This window comes from Perna viridis, chromosome 11 (assembly GCF_037379345.1).
Source record: "Perna viridis isolate PV_CMFRI_1.1 ecotype Kerala chromosome 11, ASM3737934v1, whole genome shotgun sequence".
In the NCBI taxonomy this organism is placed as follows: Eukaryota; Metazoa; Mollusca; class Bivalvia; order Mytilida; family Mytilidae; genus Perna; species Perna viridis.
The window spans coordinates 28,161,931-28,178,277 of record NC_142455.1 but is presented as its reverse complement, the minus strand read 5'-3'; the positions used below and the strand labels follow the sequence as shown (position 1 = coordinate 28,178,277).

Below are 16,347 nucleotides of genomic sequence, written 5' to 3'. Positions count from 1 at the left end.
TTTTAGAGAATGACAAAAAGAAGAAAACTGACCCTTACGTGATATTTTGGTACAGTGGTAATTTGTTTGATTTTTTTAATGTTTGGTTACAAACATTGTATAAACTACAAATGCTGAAGATTAAGCTTGGTAAGATTCGTTGTTTCAGAGGTCAAGATTTTTCCACATTGTAAACGTACAATAAACGACAGACGAGGATGTTTACAATGAATAGGGACCACAAAAGATTTCATATTATGGCCTAAGCTCATTAAGACATCTGTTCAGGATTGTTTTGATGTGATAGATAAATTTAGCGTCATTACTGTAATTCAAAGTCAATAAATATAACCCAAATACACCCACCCACACAAAGCAACAATTTCTTGGTGTATACGTTATTATTGAAAATAGCATAAAACATCTGTATATGTCCATCACCCCTTATTTCAACAAAACGATGATTTCAATGTATTACAAACAATGTGTACAATGTCACTTTCATTGCAAATCTTTGTAGAAATAAGTTCGTATCACGACGAAGTTAGCAAAAAGTAAGGTTAATATTTTAAAATATTGAACTATCCGGTATATCTAGCACCTCTTGTTTGAAAGGAAATAAAATATCTAAATAAAATATCCATTAAACGTATATTTGTTTTGAAATCAAGGGTGCAACTCTCTTCCTTTGACACTATTCTGACCACATAAACAAAATGAATATGGATAGCTTCACACTTATCTCAAATAGTACTTGTCTCGATTAATTGAAAAAAGCCGTTGAATATTTAGATATAGCCTTTAAGTTTATATATCTAGTTCATAAACCATATAGTGAAATCATTATTTCCTTGACAACAGCTCTTTAAATACCATTTCAAAAATCGAATAGGATGTGTTTCAAGCATTTCAAAAAGCAACCAAATACATATATATTTCTTATTCAGAAGCAGTTACAAATCACATTTCTAGTCCTAGTTTAAATGAATTATTTCGTCATAGTGGTGAATAGTTGTAATTACATCTTAATTAGGTGTACGGAGCTGCATTATTGTTGCTAAATTATTACTGGATTATACTCATGCGCAATATGGCGGGTGTCACTGGTGAAGCAGCTTATCCTTCCGGAGCACCTGATGTTAATCCCGGATTTATTCATGTGTTCACGTTTAGGTCATGTTTTTTTTTATTTTTACGTATTTAAATCATCCCACTGCTGATGCTTTAATATTATTTTGCCGATATTTGGCATTGCGTTGTTGCACTTTTAAGAAAAAAAATAATTAAAACTGAAATTGCATATTCCAAAAGATATCTTTCTTGATGTGGTTGGTTTAAGTGGGCGATAAATGAAGTTTTCTCCGAAATACAGATCATTTGAACAGCAAAGTGCCTCCGTGACCCCGAAATCTTTTTATCTCATTTGCAGTGACCCATGACCAGATAACTCTAAAAATGGCGTCGATAAATTTCCCGAGAAAATTTTACGTTTCCCCTGCTTCAAAGAATCATTAAGTTAATTAAAATTAATTAGAAAATAGGTAAACAAAAAATCAAATCATATACAAAATTTTTTTTTTCAGCTAAATGACGTCAGCAAAAATATTTCAGACGGACCAATGAGGAAAAAGAACGCATAGAAAGCCCCCTCCCCACTCTCGAAGAACGAGCTTTCACTGTTTTGATTTTGAGCCAATGGAAAAGCTGACAGTATTGCATTTCACACGTCATATCTATTAAAAGGGGTTTTCGAGATAGGTTGACCAATGAACTTCAAGATCAGAAAGGGAATTCCATGTTCAAGGTCGCTCTAAATGTTTATTTGCAATGCTTCGGAGTTTACCCAAAAAGCACGTTGTCATTATTTTTTCTCGTGTATTTGCAATCTAATTCCTCTAAATCCACTTTGCATGTTAAACGTAAACGTAGAATTGGAAATGAGTTACATATTATTCATTCCACTCTAATTTGGTTATCCTGTGTAGGTTTTGTAAGTATTTGCTTATTTGCCCCTTCCCCCTTTTTCCCATCCCTTTGTTTTGCTTTGACAGTTTGAGAAAACATTACAAAATTTTACACACAATTGAAATATTATGGACTTTCTTCTTTTATCTATTGTAAAATAGTAAAAATGTGTATGTACCATCAGTAATTGTGTTACAGAATAGTTTTGATTTAATATTTTGCAGTATTTTTTATTTACAAATTATGTAAAACACAAGATGCTTATATATAGCCCTAAATACGTAATTAGCACAATATTCAAGGCAATCATTTTTTAAATAGGTTAACGGCCTTATTACAATTAATTATTCGTAAATTTCATACAACAACAGTTGGAAGAGTGCATTGTAAAACAAATGATATTTCATCACAAGTCATTGTAACGTATAACTTTCTATCTAATCGTCTGTATCGGATTACTGGTGGCACGTGACTGACTTGCTGGTTGGAGCAGTTGGGCGGGATCCAGTACAATATTAGCACTTAACAGCACGTGTTCCGCAGTAGACGTCATATCCTGTTACTTGATGTTCATTACATTCGATCTATAGAAGTGTTTCTCAAGTACGACGAAGAAGTCGAATATGAATGGAAACTCGGTTTGACACGGTAATTTATATATCTTAACCGCCTTTTAAATAGAAAGGTTCATATTGTCAACAGTTTTGTACTTTTTAACTTAAGGCATATGAACGTCGACTACATTATCGATAAAGTACTGTAAAACTTTAAAAGACGCGACTCAACCAACAAACCGGGTAAAGGTGTCCGTTTTATGCTTACTCGACAGAGGCTCTCACAAGGGGTTCATAGGATCAACAAAAAAATTGTTGTTCAGAAATTAGTGGGACTTAATCGAAGTGTGTTTAAGTTTATATTTGCTAAGTACTAGACCTCAGCTAAGTCTACTGACCAAATTTGCGATATTTTATTATATTTAGACATTTAGAAATTCGTATGATAAAGGCAAAGCAAATGATTGTAAAATACTGCAATTTAGAGACTGAATAATGAGGACTGTATGTGGAGATCTGAACAAAGATTTCCGATCTCAGTGTTATTGCACTTTTTAACGACTGAAATGGGGGATCTAATTTATCCCTTTTTGCGATGGACTTCTTTGAAATACGGCGCTCAGCTGAAGATAACTGGCAACCTCTGTCTCATGTGTAAATCAATTGGAATTTAACATTTATATTCTCAATCAAGGTTTCCCAGATTCTTAACCCTTTGAGTGCCAAGGCTTTTCCCCAATTTTGCCAAGAAAGAATTTGTAGATTCAAATCCAACTGCTCTGTTTATGACGTCGATAATAACCTAACGTCACAAGAAAGGGCACAACGGCGGGGCAATCGAATGCGGAAGTTAAAAAAAAAGCATTGCATATTGAATTAATCTCTTAAATGTTTTACGAATGTAATTTTTACTGTCAAGTTACTCAGTACATGTACGCATTGACATACATACGTACATAAAAAAGAAAAAAACGTTAACAAACATAGATATGATATAGTTAGTCGTTTCAAAAAAGTTTTTTTTTAATTTTGGGCTTCTAGATAAATCATATTTCCCAAATAGTAAGGGTTAAAGAAAAAAGAAAACATTTTGATGCTTCGAGAATTTTGTCTATTTTTTCAAAATAAATGTTCCTAGAAGGAATTAAAACTAGCTTTACATGTATACATTTATTTATCTCGACTATCAATTAGTGCCGCGAACAGTGATCAAAAAGAGCTTTAGTTTTCGAGTTTAATGGACCTAGGGGGTATACGGCTGTATCATAATATGTGAATGGAAAGATAAATCAATTGCAACTTTAAACACATTTTGTAAAGCTCACGTTGCAGATCGAACATCCTCCCAAGTCAGGGTTTTGAGTCCACCCTCGCTCCCTCAAACCCCTGACATCACTCATTCATATTTAGTGGGTATCGTCCAACGCCATTTAGTGAGTTACCTAAATTTAACCCGGATCCAAAATCCAATCAAATCACTCGTAATAGAAACTCTTCGATATAACTGACAAAATGGCTACATACACATAACGTCATTTTTTTCGCTAAAGACTCTAAACAGAATACACAGTTATCATCTTTTTGCCATACTGAATCATTTGTGACATCTTACAATTATCAGTTACTCGTATCATTGTTTACCTTTCCACGGACATTTTATGTCTTATTTGTTTGTTTGTTGAGGTTTAACGTCCGAGCAGCAATATTTCAGCTATATTCAGACAATGAACATGAAATGGATGATAAAATGAACATGAAATGAAAAAAAAAAGGATGGGTCACAAGGATAATAGGGTCGACAAATTTTGATTGCCACTGGAAAAAGGGGGATGGGTAAGGTCGGGCAATTTAGCCTCCTGTGGCGGAGCGCAAAGGTTCCTACTCCTATCGAATACCACAGCAGGGTTCTTTAACGTGCGAGGAACGTGGCACCTTTTCCAACACGGTGCACCACTATGGTTTGCGGTCAGGTTTTCCGTATTATAGCCTGACAACCCCAGCATGTAACACGCCAGGGGTACCCCATTCCACCACCTGGGGCACACATCCCAGTTGCTCTGTCGGCAGAGTGCGTAGCCCCCGGTTAGGTTTCTGAGCACTATTTAGTCGCCTTTTACGACAAGCTTAGCGCTGCTGCAGGCCTATTCTTTTAACACCCGGACCTGCACGGGGCCATTTTATGTCAAATCAATTTTCATTGGTGCTTCGCACCCGGAGAAGCAACCAATCGGAATTGGCAGGGCGATACCCGCTAAATATGAATGAGTGATGTCAGGGGTTTGAGGGAGCGAGGGTGGACTCAAAACCCTGACTTGGGAGGATGCAGATCGAATCGAGAACGTTGTGTTTATTTTATTCGCTATTCAGTAAAGAATACTTAGGTATACATTGTAATATTCTTCGGTGTCTTATTATCTCTTAATCATTGAAAATGCACTAAAATGCAACCAATTTTATGGGCATTTTTGTTCTGTGATTAAATAGTCAACTTTTGTCGGAAAAAGTTCTGTTTTAAATTTTTGAAATTCGATACATATGATCTTAACATGTTACTTGTTTCCTAATACCTACAATGAATTTCACTTAAATCACTTATCAAAGTGTATTGGGGGTCGATTGATCTTTGACCCCTCCTCTAATTAATGCAAAATAGCAGAAAATTTTACAACTTTTCAGTTAAAAAAGAATGATATTCAAAAACTACATTGAATTATCTTACCATTGACCTATGATATAACCGTATACCCTCTAGGCCAATTAAAGTTCGAAAAATCCTTAGCCGCCCGCAGCACTAAATGTAAAAATGTCCAGTGCTTAAAACTGTATTAGCTGCCAAATTTGTTCAGTTTTGATTCTACTGAATTTTGCTGATTCAATGAAATAAGTTAGTAGTAATGCAATTGAAGCAATAAATGTCGAAAATGCTTACAGAATATTGTGAAAACAACGTGTTTTCAATCAGAGAAAATTGACAGCTCTGATCTACTTAATTTTCGCCATTACTTCCGAAGATTGCCGACAGGACATTCACCTGGGTTAAAAATTCTTTAACCTGGGTGAAAAAAACAACAATAACGAATACACGTAAGCACGTGTCTTGTTTTCATTTCATCTTTTTCTTGATTAGTTTTCAAATAAATAATGACCATATTTGAGTCACATTATATCACAATACGTAAATTTCAAAATGATCCTTCCGTTATTTTCGAACTTTTTCCTTTTACGGCTTGAGTCCATCAGTCTTCCTTGCCGTTGAAAAACCACTTTCACTTTGCAATCAGATTTGTTATTAAAGAAGCGACCCTTACAGTACATACGCGGATTACGGTCACCAAGAGTCACATGCATACGAATAAATCTATGTCGATTTTTTTGTCTTGCAAGACAATAAATACTTAGACACCTATTTCATGTATTTAATGCGTTTTATTTGTGGATATCAAATGAAATTAAACATAAAAAGCACAATTTAGTAGAAATAATTCAAAGTTAAGGTATTTTTCAACAAAAACAAAATTTTACGAAAATGACAGCTAATGCAGCTTAAATTAGATCTGTTAGCTCTATTGTTCGGTCTATGTATCCAGCGCGGATCCAAGGACTGGCGTACCGGGCGTACGCCCCCTCTAAATCGGTAAGAAAAAAAAACATTTTACCACAAGTTTCACCCCATAATATTGTTTTGCCTTGCTTTGCATGAAATTTAATTCAATTAATGCCCCCCTCCCCCCCAACTCAAATCCTGGATCTGCCTGGTATCATATATTGTACATGTATTTAAGAAAGGAAAAACTTAATGTGCGATCCAAAAGAAAATACAAGAACTAAAAACTTCAGTTTTAATCATAATCAACACAATATTTATATATTATAATTATATAAATGTGTACACATAATGTATTATAGAGCCATCCCGAAAATGCAAGCTATGAACATCAACTATGAAATCAGTTTATCATGACAGCTGGTCGGAGTACATTTATATCATAAATATAATTACATCTATTTTTTTTTCTGTCATGGAACCGACAGTGTGTTCAGTCATGGAACCGACAGTGTGTTTTGGTCGAACTGAGACTTACAGTCGAGAAAAAAACTACCAAAGACATTAACATGCATAAGACTTTACACAGGAATAATTCCAATATAAGTTTTCATATGTTTTAAAAAATGTTTTATGGAATCATGTGTGAAAGACCAATATGGAAATTTGTTTTTGTGCCTGTAAAATCACAATGAAACATTTTTTTTTTTCCAAATTATATGAAAACCATACCTTTTTCATACAAAAGTTATTTCCATTGTTTTTTTTTTTTTTTTTTTGATTAATTTGTTAGTCCTAAATTTATTTTTTTCAATGTACTATAGATATAAAAAATATAACAGAAAAAAATGTTTTTCAAGTGTTTTCAAAACACATGAAAAACATGTTGCAATTTTTCCTGTGTACCATAATAAATGTTTCGTTATATTGAAAGCTTTAGCTGAGACCACATTTTAATTTAACCACGATTGTCCTTGAGTTTGATTCAGTGGGTAAGCTCTGACTGTCGCTACAAAAAAAGACTAGACAGAATTTAAATAAACCTCAACCTATTGTTCTTGTAAACACGGTAAAATAGCATTTATAATTCGAGCCTGATATTGAATATGAAATGTGGTTTTGAGACGAATACTTAACGTGAGCGCTGTGTCTGTTGATAATACCTGCATCGACGGACGTGCATTACGCTTCATTTCACCGTTAAATATTCCAAATTGACACATTTTACATAAATCTTTCGTTTGTGCTTCAGACAAACATCGTCAAACTTATAAGTGCGCTTGACTACACACCTAAACAACCATATACCTAAAACGTACAGGTGATGTATTCTTTGAATGCAAAAGGGGGGCATTTGAATATTCTTTTTACACTCAAAATATGATATGAAGGTAGTTATTAAATAAATCAGTAAAACTTTCTGCCCACATGCGGCTGAAAAAGAAATCAAGCGAATAATTCCAAAACCTTAAGCCAGGATTGATGTATATTTAAAATGCATTTAAAATATTTATTATAGAATTAAATTCGGGGTATTATCATTTTTCTTTTTCGATTTTTCTTTGAAGTAAACCTGGCGATACTTTCATTCTCGTTTTCAGATAAATTATTTTATTGGAAATTTATAACCTTGAGTGATGTTACCGAGTCTTAATTAAAACCGTACAATTTAAGCAATCATATTTTTGCTTTCTTCCTTTAAAATGTTCTTCCTTTCACCATGTATATAAGGTTCTGACTCGTTATACAATGTAAGAAGTCAAATGGAAATAGAATTTTAAATCAATGGGTTAATATAAAAGGCTGATATCAAAGAATAAAATTTTGTTGAATTCGCGATAATAACATACTTAGTTGTTAAAATAGCATTTGAATTTTGTATAAAGGCATTGTAAGAACAGGCACGTGTCTCTTTGTGACGCAGATTTTCAGAAAAAAAAAGAATATAGCTCGTGGCGGCTAGGATCCAATGTTTAAGAACTTTGTATTTGATCATCAAATAATTGTAAATTAATCATTTAAATATAATATTATAGCTCGAGGGTACAGCACGATTGCTCTCCACTTAATATTATCAAATTTATTTAAGAAACAAAATTGACACTAAATTATTATGAAATCGTACAATTTATTATAAATCTGTTTGTGCCAACATTTGACAATGTTAACAAGAACATTTTATACTTCGAAATCTTTCCCCCCCAAAAAAAGCGTAAGCAATGTGTGCAGCGTGTCATCTTTTAATCATGCTGTTCTATCTTCATTCATGAACAAGAAAAACAAAAGTAATAATTGAACGTTCTGAATATTGACCAGTTAGAGGACAGTACAAGGAGCAGATGAACCGGTAGGGTAAGTGTCTATTTTAGTCTATTCTATCAACACTCACCGATTTGCTTATGACATGCCCAATAATCTATTCAGAAAGAAAACATGACCAGATTAATTAGCTCAGTTCTCGTGGTATAGAAAGGGACAAATTATATCGGTTCGCAGCGTCTTTAAAGCTTCAAGCTACTGAAACCCGCTTCAAAAGTTAAGCAGTTAGAACAAGTAATTGACGAGGCGCTTGCGTAACGTCTGCAGTCCTTATAATGAACGACCACTTGTTTAACAAGAAAAAGAGGGGTGTCAATTTTAATTGAATTAAAAAAAAAATGAAAATTCATTCATCCATTCAGGTCTACATTTCCTCCACAATACGGCCCCGTGCAGGTCCGGGTGTTAAAAGAATAGGCCTGCAGTAGCGCTAAGCTTGTCGTAAAAGGCGACTAAATAGTGCTCAGAAATCTAGCCGGGGGCTAGGCGCTCTGCCCACAGAGCAACTGGGATGTGTGCCCCAGGTGGTGGAATGGGGTACCCCTGACGTGTTACATGCTGGGGTTGTCAGGCTATAATACGAAAAACCTGACCGCAAACCATGGTGGTGCACCGTGTTGGGAAAGATGCCACGTGCCTTGCAAGTTAAAGAACCCTGCTGTGGTATTCGAAAGGAATAGGGACCTTTGCGCTCCGTCACAGGAGGCTAAATTGCCCGGTCTTACCAATCCCTCCCTTTTTCTAGTGGCAATCTAAATTTGTCGACCCTATTATCCTTGTGTCCCATCCCTTTTTTCTTTTCATCATCATTCATGTTCATTTTATCATCCATTTCATGTTCATTGTCTGAATATAGCTGAAAGATTGCTGCTCGGACGTTAAACCTCAACAATCAATCAACCTCTACATTACGATAGAAATTTTTAAATGTGGTAAACTATATGTATAATATCGACAAATACTAAGCATGTTATAAATGAATGCATGTACACAAAAATGTACTCAAAGTCCAGTATGAATAAAAAAAAATACCACTGTATATATGTGCCGACGATTCATGCGCCAGGACATCGTTAATGGACGGACCAAATAAAGGAGTTTAACAAAAGTTCGGCTGAATTCAAAATTCGATTCCCTAATTGAAAAAAAAAACAAGTTAAAACTTGGATATTGGGGGTAGTCATAATAACATTTGAGTTCTTAAATTCATATAGAACAAAACAAAAATATGACGTTTATCAAGGCAAAAAAAAAAGGGTTTAGAACATACATGGTTGGAAGCACAAGGTCTTTTTGCTCTTCATACATGTCCATATGGCCATTGTCCCACTTTGGAGTTACTTAACAATTTTCGGTTGTTTTCATGTCTTTTATAATCCTACGCGATTCTTGAAACTTATAATAGTAGATGAATACAATGAAAGTTTTTTCTTCAATATAGAGATGTCTGCAGACAAATGTAAGAGGTTTGTGACAGTTTTATTTGAAGAAGTGTAAATAAACAAATTCGTTTTCAGCAATGCAATCTGGAGGTATTGACGTAAATTACTTTTATATCATTCTGCGGTGTGACTGTTTACACGCTTGATAGATTTAAATTCAAATCTTAAACCATTATTATTTGTCACTTAAATGTCTCTTTTGACAATTTCTATTTTAAAATGAATTAATTTTATCTTCCAACAATCATTTTACAAATTTCAACAATTGATAACAGCAATTAAAAGACGATGAGTCTCCTGAAATGAATATGTAACGTGACCACAATATTGGTGTCATCTTCATGTATATTATGCGGTCTTTCTTGTTGGTGGTTAGCCTTCTACCTGTCGCGTGCGACAACAGCAGGACAACCAGTTCACATCCGGTGCTATCTAATTACTCGGTAGATTTCATTGAAGACTCCTCTATTGCATCTGACTATCAAATCATGTTTGATTTTTAATCACCGGTTGCCCCTTTAAGAAAGATGTTGTTGATATTTGGAGTGTCGAGAATGACAATTGTTTAAATACAATCTCGGGTTTCAGATCCATAACTAATATGATTCTAAATAAAAACTGAATTAACTCCTATTTGTAGAGTTTAACTTCTAAATGGTCGATGTTTTCAAATGCTAGGCGTCTAATTAACTCTTTCTATTCAGTGCGCGTGCCAACGATATTTATGTGGATTATGTGCATTTTTCTATAGCTGCACGTGCGTCACGCATATTCAGCACCACATTGAAACCAACCGGTGTAAAATTACGGCACAAGACCACTGAGCTAGCTTATATGTTAAATATGATAAATATAAAACAAGGAAACAATACGGAAATATTATGGCAAATTATTATTTTTTTTCAGTTGCTTACGTCACATTGCAGGTGCAACGAGAGTTGTACTTCGACATTAAGATTTCATTAATTTGCGGATTCATTCAAGAGGTGCTTGGACTGGATAAAGTGTCATATTTTGTTGGTAGTAAAAGTCTTGATAATTATAATCGTTTATAGGGGACTTGTACTTTTAAACCGTTGTCACAATTTAAAAGTACTTACTACGAAGCTAAATTTTAGTTGCCATGTGTGCATTAAAGCTAGAACAACGTGGACACACTTTGTCTCTTTTTCTCAGGCCGAGAATGTGCATGAAAATATGTAATGGGATGTTTTGAAATGGAATAATAAATATATACAATGCAACACTAAATTTACTTACATTACCATGGGTTCACATTCTGTACTATAATATTTATTAACAGATATCATTTTTCTATGAAATATCTAAAGGGCTAATCTCTAAACACTATCGAAATGACCCCTTATTCCACTTAAACCCCACTTCAATCCCCCCTCCCAATTTATACTTTTTTATATACTTGTAGTGGTGCTCACGATTATTTTCACCATTTTGTGCTGATAATACAAGTATATTACCACCGCGTGATAAACCTCAGGCTTTGAATATTACAATTCGTGAGTTTCAGAGATTACGAAAATAGACACTTTTTTTTGCCTGGTAGAGTCGCTAGATGTCTCAGGGGCGGACACAGAAATTTACAAAAAGAGGTCCTCCGAATAAATAAATTTATTTAAAAATCCGTTCTATGTTGTTCTTGGAGTTTAATGTTGCACTAAACAGTTACATCGAGGTGCACACCAAGTTGACCTTGTCTAAGTTTGTAAAACTTAAAATTAAACGTTGAAATTCGGTGGATATATTGTTTAAATGCAGTGAAGCATTTATATATATTGACAGATGAAATGTATGTAATGGTTAAAATGTGTAATTTAAATGATGAAAGCTATCCCGAACGTTTCAGTCCCGGTCGTATTAGGTTCTCTCCTCAGCATCAGTTGCCTGATATTTAAAAAACATGGTATTTGGCTGCTAGTTATGAAAAGGCATCCCTCAATGTACTAAAATCAGAAATATTTTCTCAGTATGTTATCTTGGCTACTGGATTTTATGACAATAATCACTAATTTACTTCTAAATTACTTGAACCTCCACACACCAAGTACATGTATAAGTAAAATATGAACTTTTATGAAAAAAGATAAAAACACTTTAAATTTCTGTGTGGATTGCATCAAAACAGCTTTATTTCAACAAAATTAAACCAAGTTTTAAAAATTGACCTAACCGTATAGTACTACCTGAATTAAATGGTATCGTTCAAGTGTCCATTGCTTCATTGTTTTGGGTGGACTTCTTAACGACTCTGTCAAAAAAAGTGTTCAGGAGAGCTACATTATTGTAACTAGACTTTTACCGGCTTTAACTCACTTGCAATAGTCCTTTTTCATATTCATGGAATGCAAATCGTTTTAAATTGCAAGTTTTTTTTTCAAATGAACGTTACATACCAACAAACGACAACCTGGTTGGCGGTCTCAACTGGCGGAGAAACTTCTTTGAAGCTTAAACTATTTTCTTCCGTTAGTACCTAAATGGTTTGAAATTAATTATTTTAATGCATCCAATTACTTACCGCAACCCCAATAATTTAAATTTCACCATAGCTTATGTTGTCTGTTATAATATATACCGAAACTAAATCAAGTTTTTGTATTCGTATTCGTATTCGTATTGAAGTCTTCTTCAGTCCATTAGTCCAGTCGGATAGTACACCAATCTGTCTGCTTAATTGTTTAAGATGGAAAAAAATAAAGTCAAAGTCGGCAATGTAACTTTACGACGGATTTGCTGACTGATGAGGGTATGCTTGACCTGGTGTCACGTTTGTTTTTCGCGGAAGCTCATATTGGTTTTGCTTCATTTGTTTGTGTGTGCTGTCTTGTTTTCTTATCTGTAGTTTTAAATGTAATTTATTTCATTCTGTAACTTACATTGTTTGAAGATCATCTGTATTATCTGTTTTACATTTTTGCCATGTTCTTGGCTTTTGACGTATTTTCCCACTGTTGTCACTGTCACTTCCGATCGATATTTTTGTCAAAATTCAATTTTCAAAGGTTCCTGCATATGAGTGTATTTTAGCAACATTGCGTTAGATTAGAGAAATTTCACCCGGATCTATTTTTAGATTTTAGTGGTACCAAGATTCTACTGGAAATCAAAAGAATCTAATTCTGGGGCATGAAAAGACAAGGAAAACAGACAAACACGACAAAGATTATAAAGTAACTAGAAAAATACCTACAAAGTAACAAAAGTAAATGAGCAACTCGGACTCCACTAAAAACTGGGAGCATGGACCGGTAGGATAAGCGTCCTCTGCTTTCATAGAAATACCCACCGAGTTGCGCATAAAAAGTCAGGTCCAGATTAGACGAAAGAGGAAAGGGAAGCTATGGCACTGTGGAAGTGACACACATGGAAGTGAGGACCCTCATACGGAATTGGCATTGTGAATAATTGCGCTTTTGTATCCTATAATACGGCGTGAGAATGGCGACCAGTAAACATCGTTCCGATTACGGCTACTATTATACAGCATGAGAATGGCGTCCATGATACATAATGAAGATGACAGCCATTATAAGTGTGATAATGACGTATAAAGTGTAGGGGAGCGATTTGTTTAATCTTGGACTTGGTTGCGGCATCCGTTTTATTTAATTATCAATCTTCTTAAAGCTTATTGTTTTCAGGTCTTTTTTTGTCTAAGAATTGTTCATTTAATAAGCAGTATTCAGTTTACTTTAATTACAAATGGTGTACAAGTAACTTTTCGACAAAATTTCATACTCCACTATTACAGATACACAATTCTAAAAAATTCCAAATCCATTATTTTCATTCAAACAGATTGGGTTCATATTCGGCGATTTTAATATAAATGCACCGAGTTTAACTGAATGTAATTTGTCTGAAGTTTCATTCAGAGGATGAGGAAATATTTGCCTTTTGAAAAATCAACAACTAATGAAAGAGCACATTTTTGGAATAAAAAATTCGTTTAATTCATTAATCACCTGTGGTGCAATTCAACCACAAAACGTTTTTGCTGAATTAAACTCCCGTGTTCAAACTGTCATTTATGTTGGAGGCACGCCCCCAGTGTTCCACGACACGTGCCAAGGTTTTTACACCTTAAACAGATCATTTCAAAATGTCGTACCTGTAAAATAAGGTAAAAACGAATATCTTTAATCTTGTGTAAAAAATTCGTCTTAAAACGCCCATGCTTTGCATTACAATAAGCACACGATTGTAAAATAATTTTTCTATAAGAAATGGTCCAATAAGAAACGCTCAAACTGATACCAAAAGTCAATGTACATGTATATATTTCTATAGCCCCCTTTTGATGTTTTATAAGAACGGTACATAAAACTGTGATGAGATTATTTCTCGATAACGGGACATTTTTTCTCATCCGATATAACATCAATACAATCTGTTACCAGTCAAGTTAGAGGTTTTATATTGTTTTCATCGATTTTTTTCGAGGAAAATGTATTTTAAAGTATATACTATATGATGGTAGATCTTTAAACTAGGAATAGTTCTACAGTTTTTAACACTATGTATTCGGAACAAGTAATGTATGATTCGGACTCCGTGAATTCGTTTTCTTCTTCGTCGTCCTCATCTCCTAAGGTTGACGGAGTGGCTTATTCGGACAATCTCCATGAATGGTTTCAGGCAGAGCAACAGTACGCTAATGACCCCCAAAATGCAGGGAGTGAATCGTTGTATCAACAGTCAATGACAGAAACACAATATCGGACTATTTCTGAGGCTGCACCAATTGTGACAGAGGGGGCAATGTATTCCAATCTATTGGCCGCACAACCTTATTGGACGGTTGATGGACAATCTTCTCAAAACTACACGTATATTTTCGACTCAGTACCTGGATATAATGCAAATGGACATGGGCAAACGGAAACGCGTGTTGACAAATCTGGAAAAATGAAACGGCGCCGTGTTCAGACTCCTTACCAACGAAAAGCAGCAAATGTGCGCGAGCGCCGACGAATGTGTACTATGAATGAAGCTTTCGATGAATTGCGGAAACGACTTCCGGCATTTGAATACGAGAAAAAATTGTCTCGAATTGAGACCCTTAAGCTTGCAATGACCTATATTTCATTTATGAAGGACCTTTCAGATGGGATGGACCCAAGTGATGCCAGTCTTCGTCAATATCAGAACTTTAAAGAAAAGGTATTACAAAGTATGGAGGAACATAGCAGTTAAAAGATTTCATATTTTCTTATGTTTATTTTTTGCTTGGTGTGGCAATATCATTTAACAATGAATGCCGAAAAGGTTTGGTTATAAAATGAACACTTCACAGGAGTGCCTTGAAGAATCGGGAGCTGTGTAGTGTTAACAGTGAATGGTAACAATGCAATATATTGGTTTGGTTTTAAATTATTATTAATATGTTATAATTCTATTTCTATTTTATTTTATTACCTTAGCTTGATAAGTACAGATATTTCTAAACGTCGGGTCTCATGTTACAGAAAGAATTCTTTTTTTTTTTAATTTTTGTTTTGTATTCATATCTTTTCTGTGATTTAGCATTTAAGCATAAAATTAATTCAAGATTTATCATTTAACACACTCGAATTTATGAATGATTTGAGTAATGATCCAATATGTTAAATTCTGTTTTTTTGTTTTAAAAAAATTATTCAGACATGTTATGCATATTGTTCAAACCGTGGGTATTGCGACTCATTTTAACATAAATAATACAGTGCCTTATTCTTAAAAATAGCTATGCGGGAAGGTCAGTCACCAATATTTGTTTAAGGGTATGACAAGATCTGTTGATGCATTCTAAACGAGAGATTTACTGAAGTGTACAATCACGGATTATTGTATTATACAACCCTAGTCATGTATGCCATTGTGTTCAACTTAGTGTCAAAATTATACAATATGGATTCATAAACTAATAAAAATTGATTCTACATATTTATTTGAGTATTTGTACATTGTATTTTTACAGTTTATGTACAATTTGTAATGTCAGACTTCTTTTGTTTCTTTCATTGGGAGCAACAACTTCAGGGCCGGATCCAGACGCTTTATAAAGCGGCAGCCCTGGTGCCTCAGAAAAAGGGGTGCTAGGGCACTATTTGCCATTTTTATCAATTTTAAACATGAAAACGACAAATATTCTATTAAAAAGGGGATGCCAACTCCTTGCATTCCTCTCTGGATCCGCCACGGAACTTGCTACCATAGGTGGACTGGATAGGACATTTTGGGGAATTAAACTTGCTTACGTCATAATGTCGGTGTTGAACTTCTAGTTTTCGTTGAAATAATGTGGTAGTAGGATCAAATGCGCATCCTGGATTTATATATTTCTACCTGATTCTACCTTTATATTTCAAAGTTGATCATACTTTTCTTAATCGCCATTAACAATACATTGGTATGAGACTAACATCAATAAATTTACATGTAATTAAATTGAGTCACCAGAATTATACACCAGATGTAACATGAGCAATACAATGGGTGTTTAAAAAAATAAAGAAGACGCTTGTCTTAAACCAGTGCACCTGAT

General features: G+C 34.4%; 1 protein-coding gene across 1 annotated transcript; it reads left to right on the top strand.

Annotated features, from left to right (window-relative positions):
- Positions 1–2,505: 2,505 nt before the first annotated feature.
- On the top strand, positions 2,506–15,750 carry LOC148603599 (uncharacterized). The gene is made up of 2 exons (XM_088552352.1): positions 2,506–2,592; positions 12,895–15,750. Exon 2 carries the CDS (start codon positions 14,340–14,342, stop codon positions 15,015–15,017), a length of 678 nt encoding a protein of 225 aa, XP_088408478.1. The 5' UTR covers positions 2,506–2,592; positions 12,895–14,339; the 3' UTR covers positions 15,018–15,750.
- The last annotated feature ends 597 nt before the right edge of the window (positions 15,751–16,347 follow it).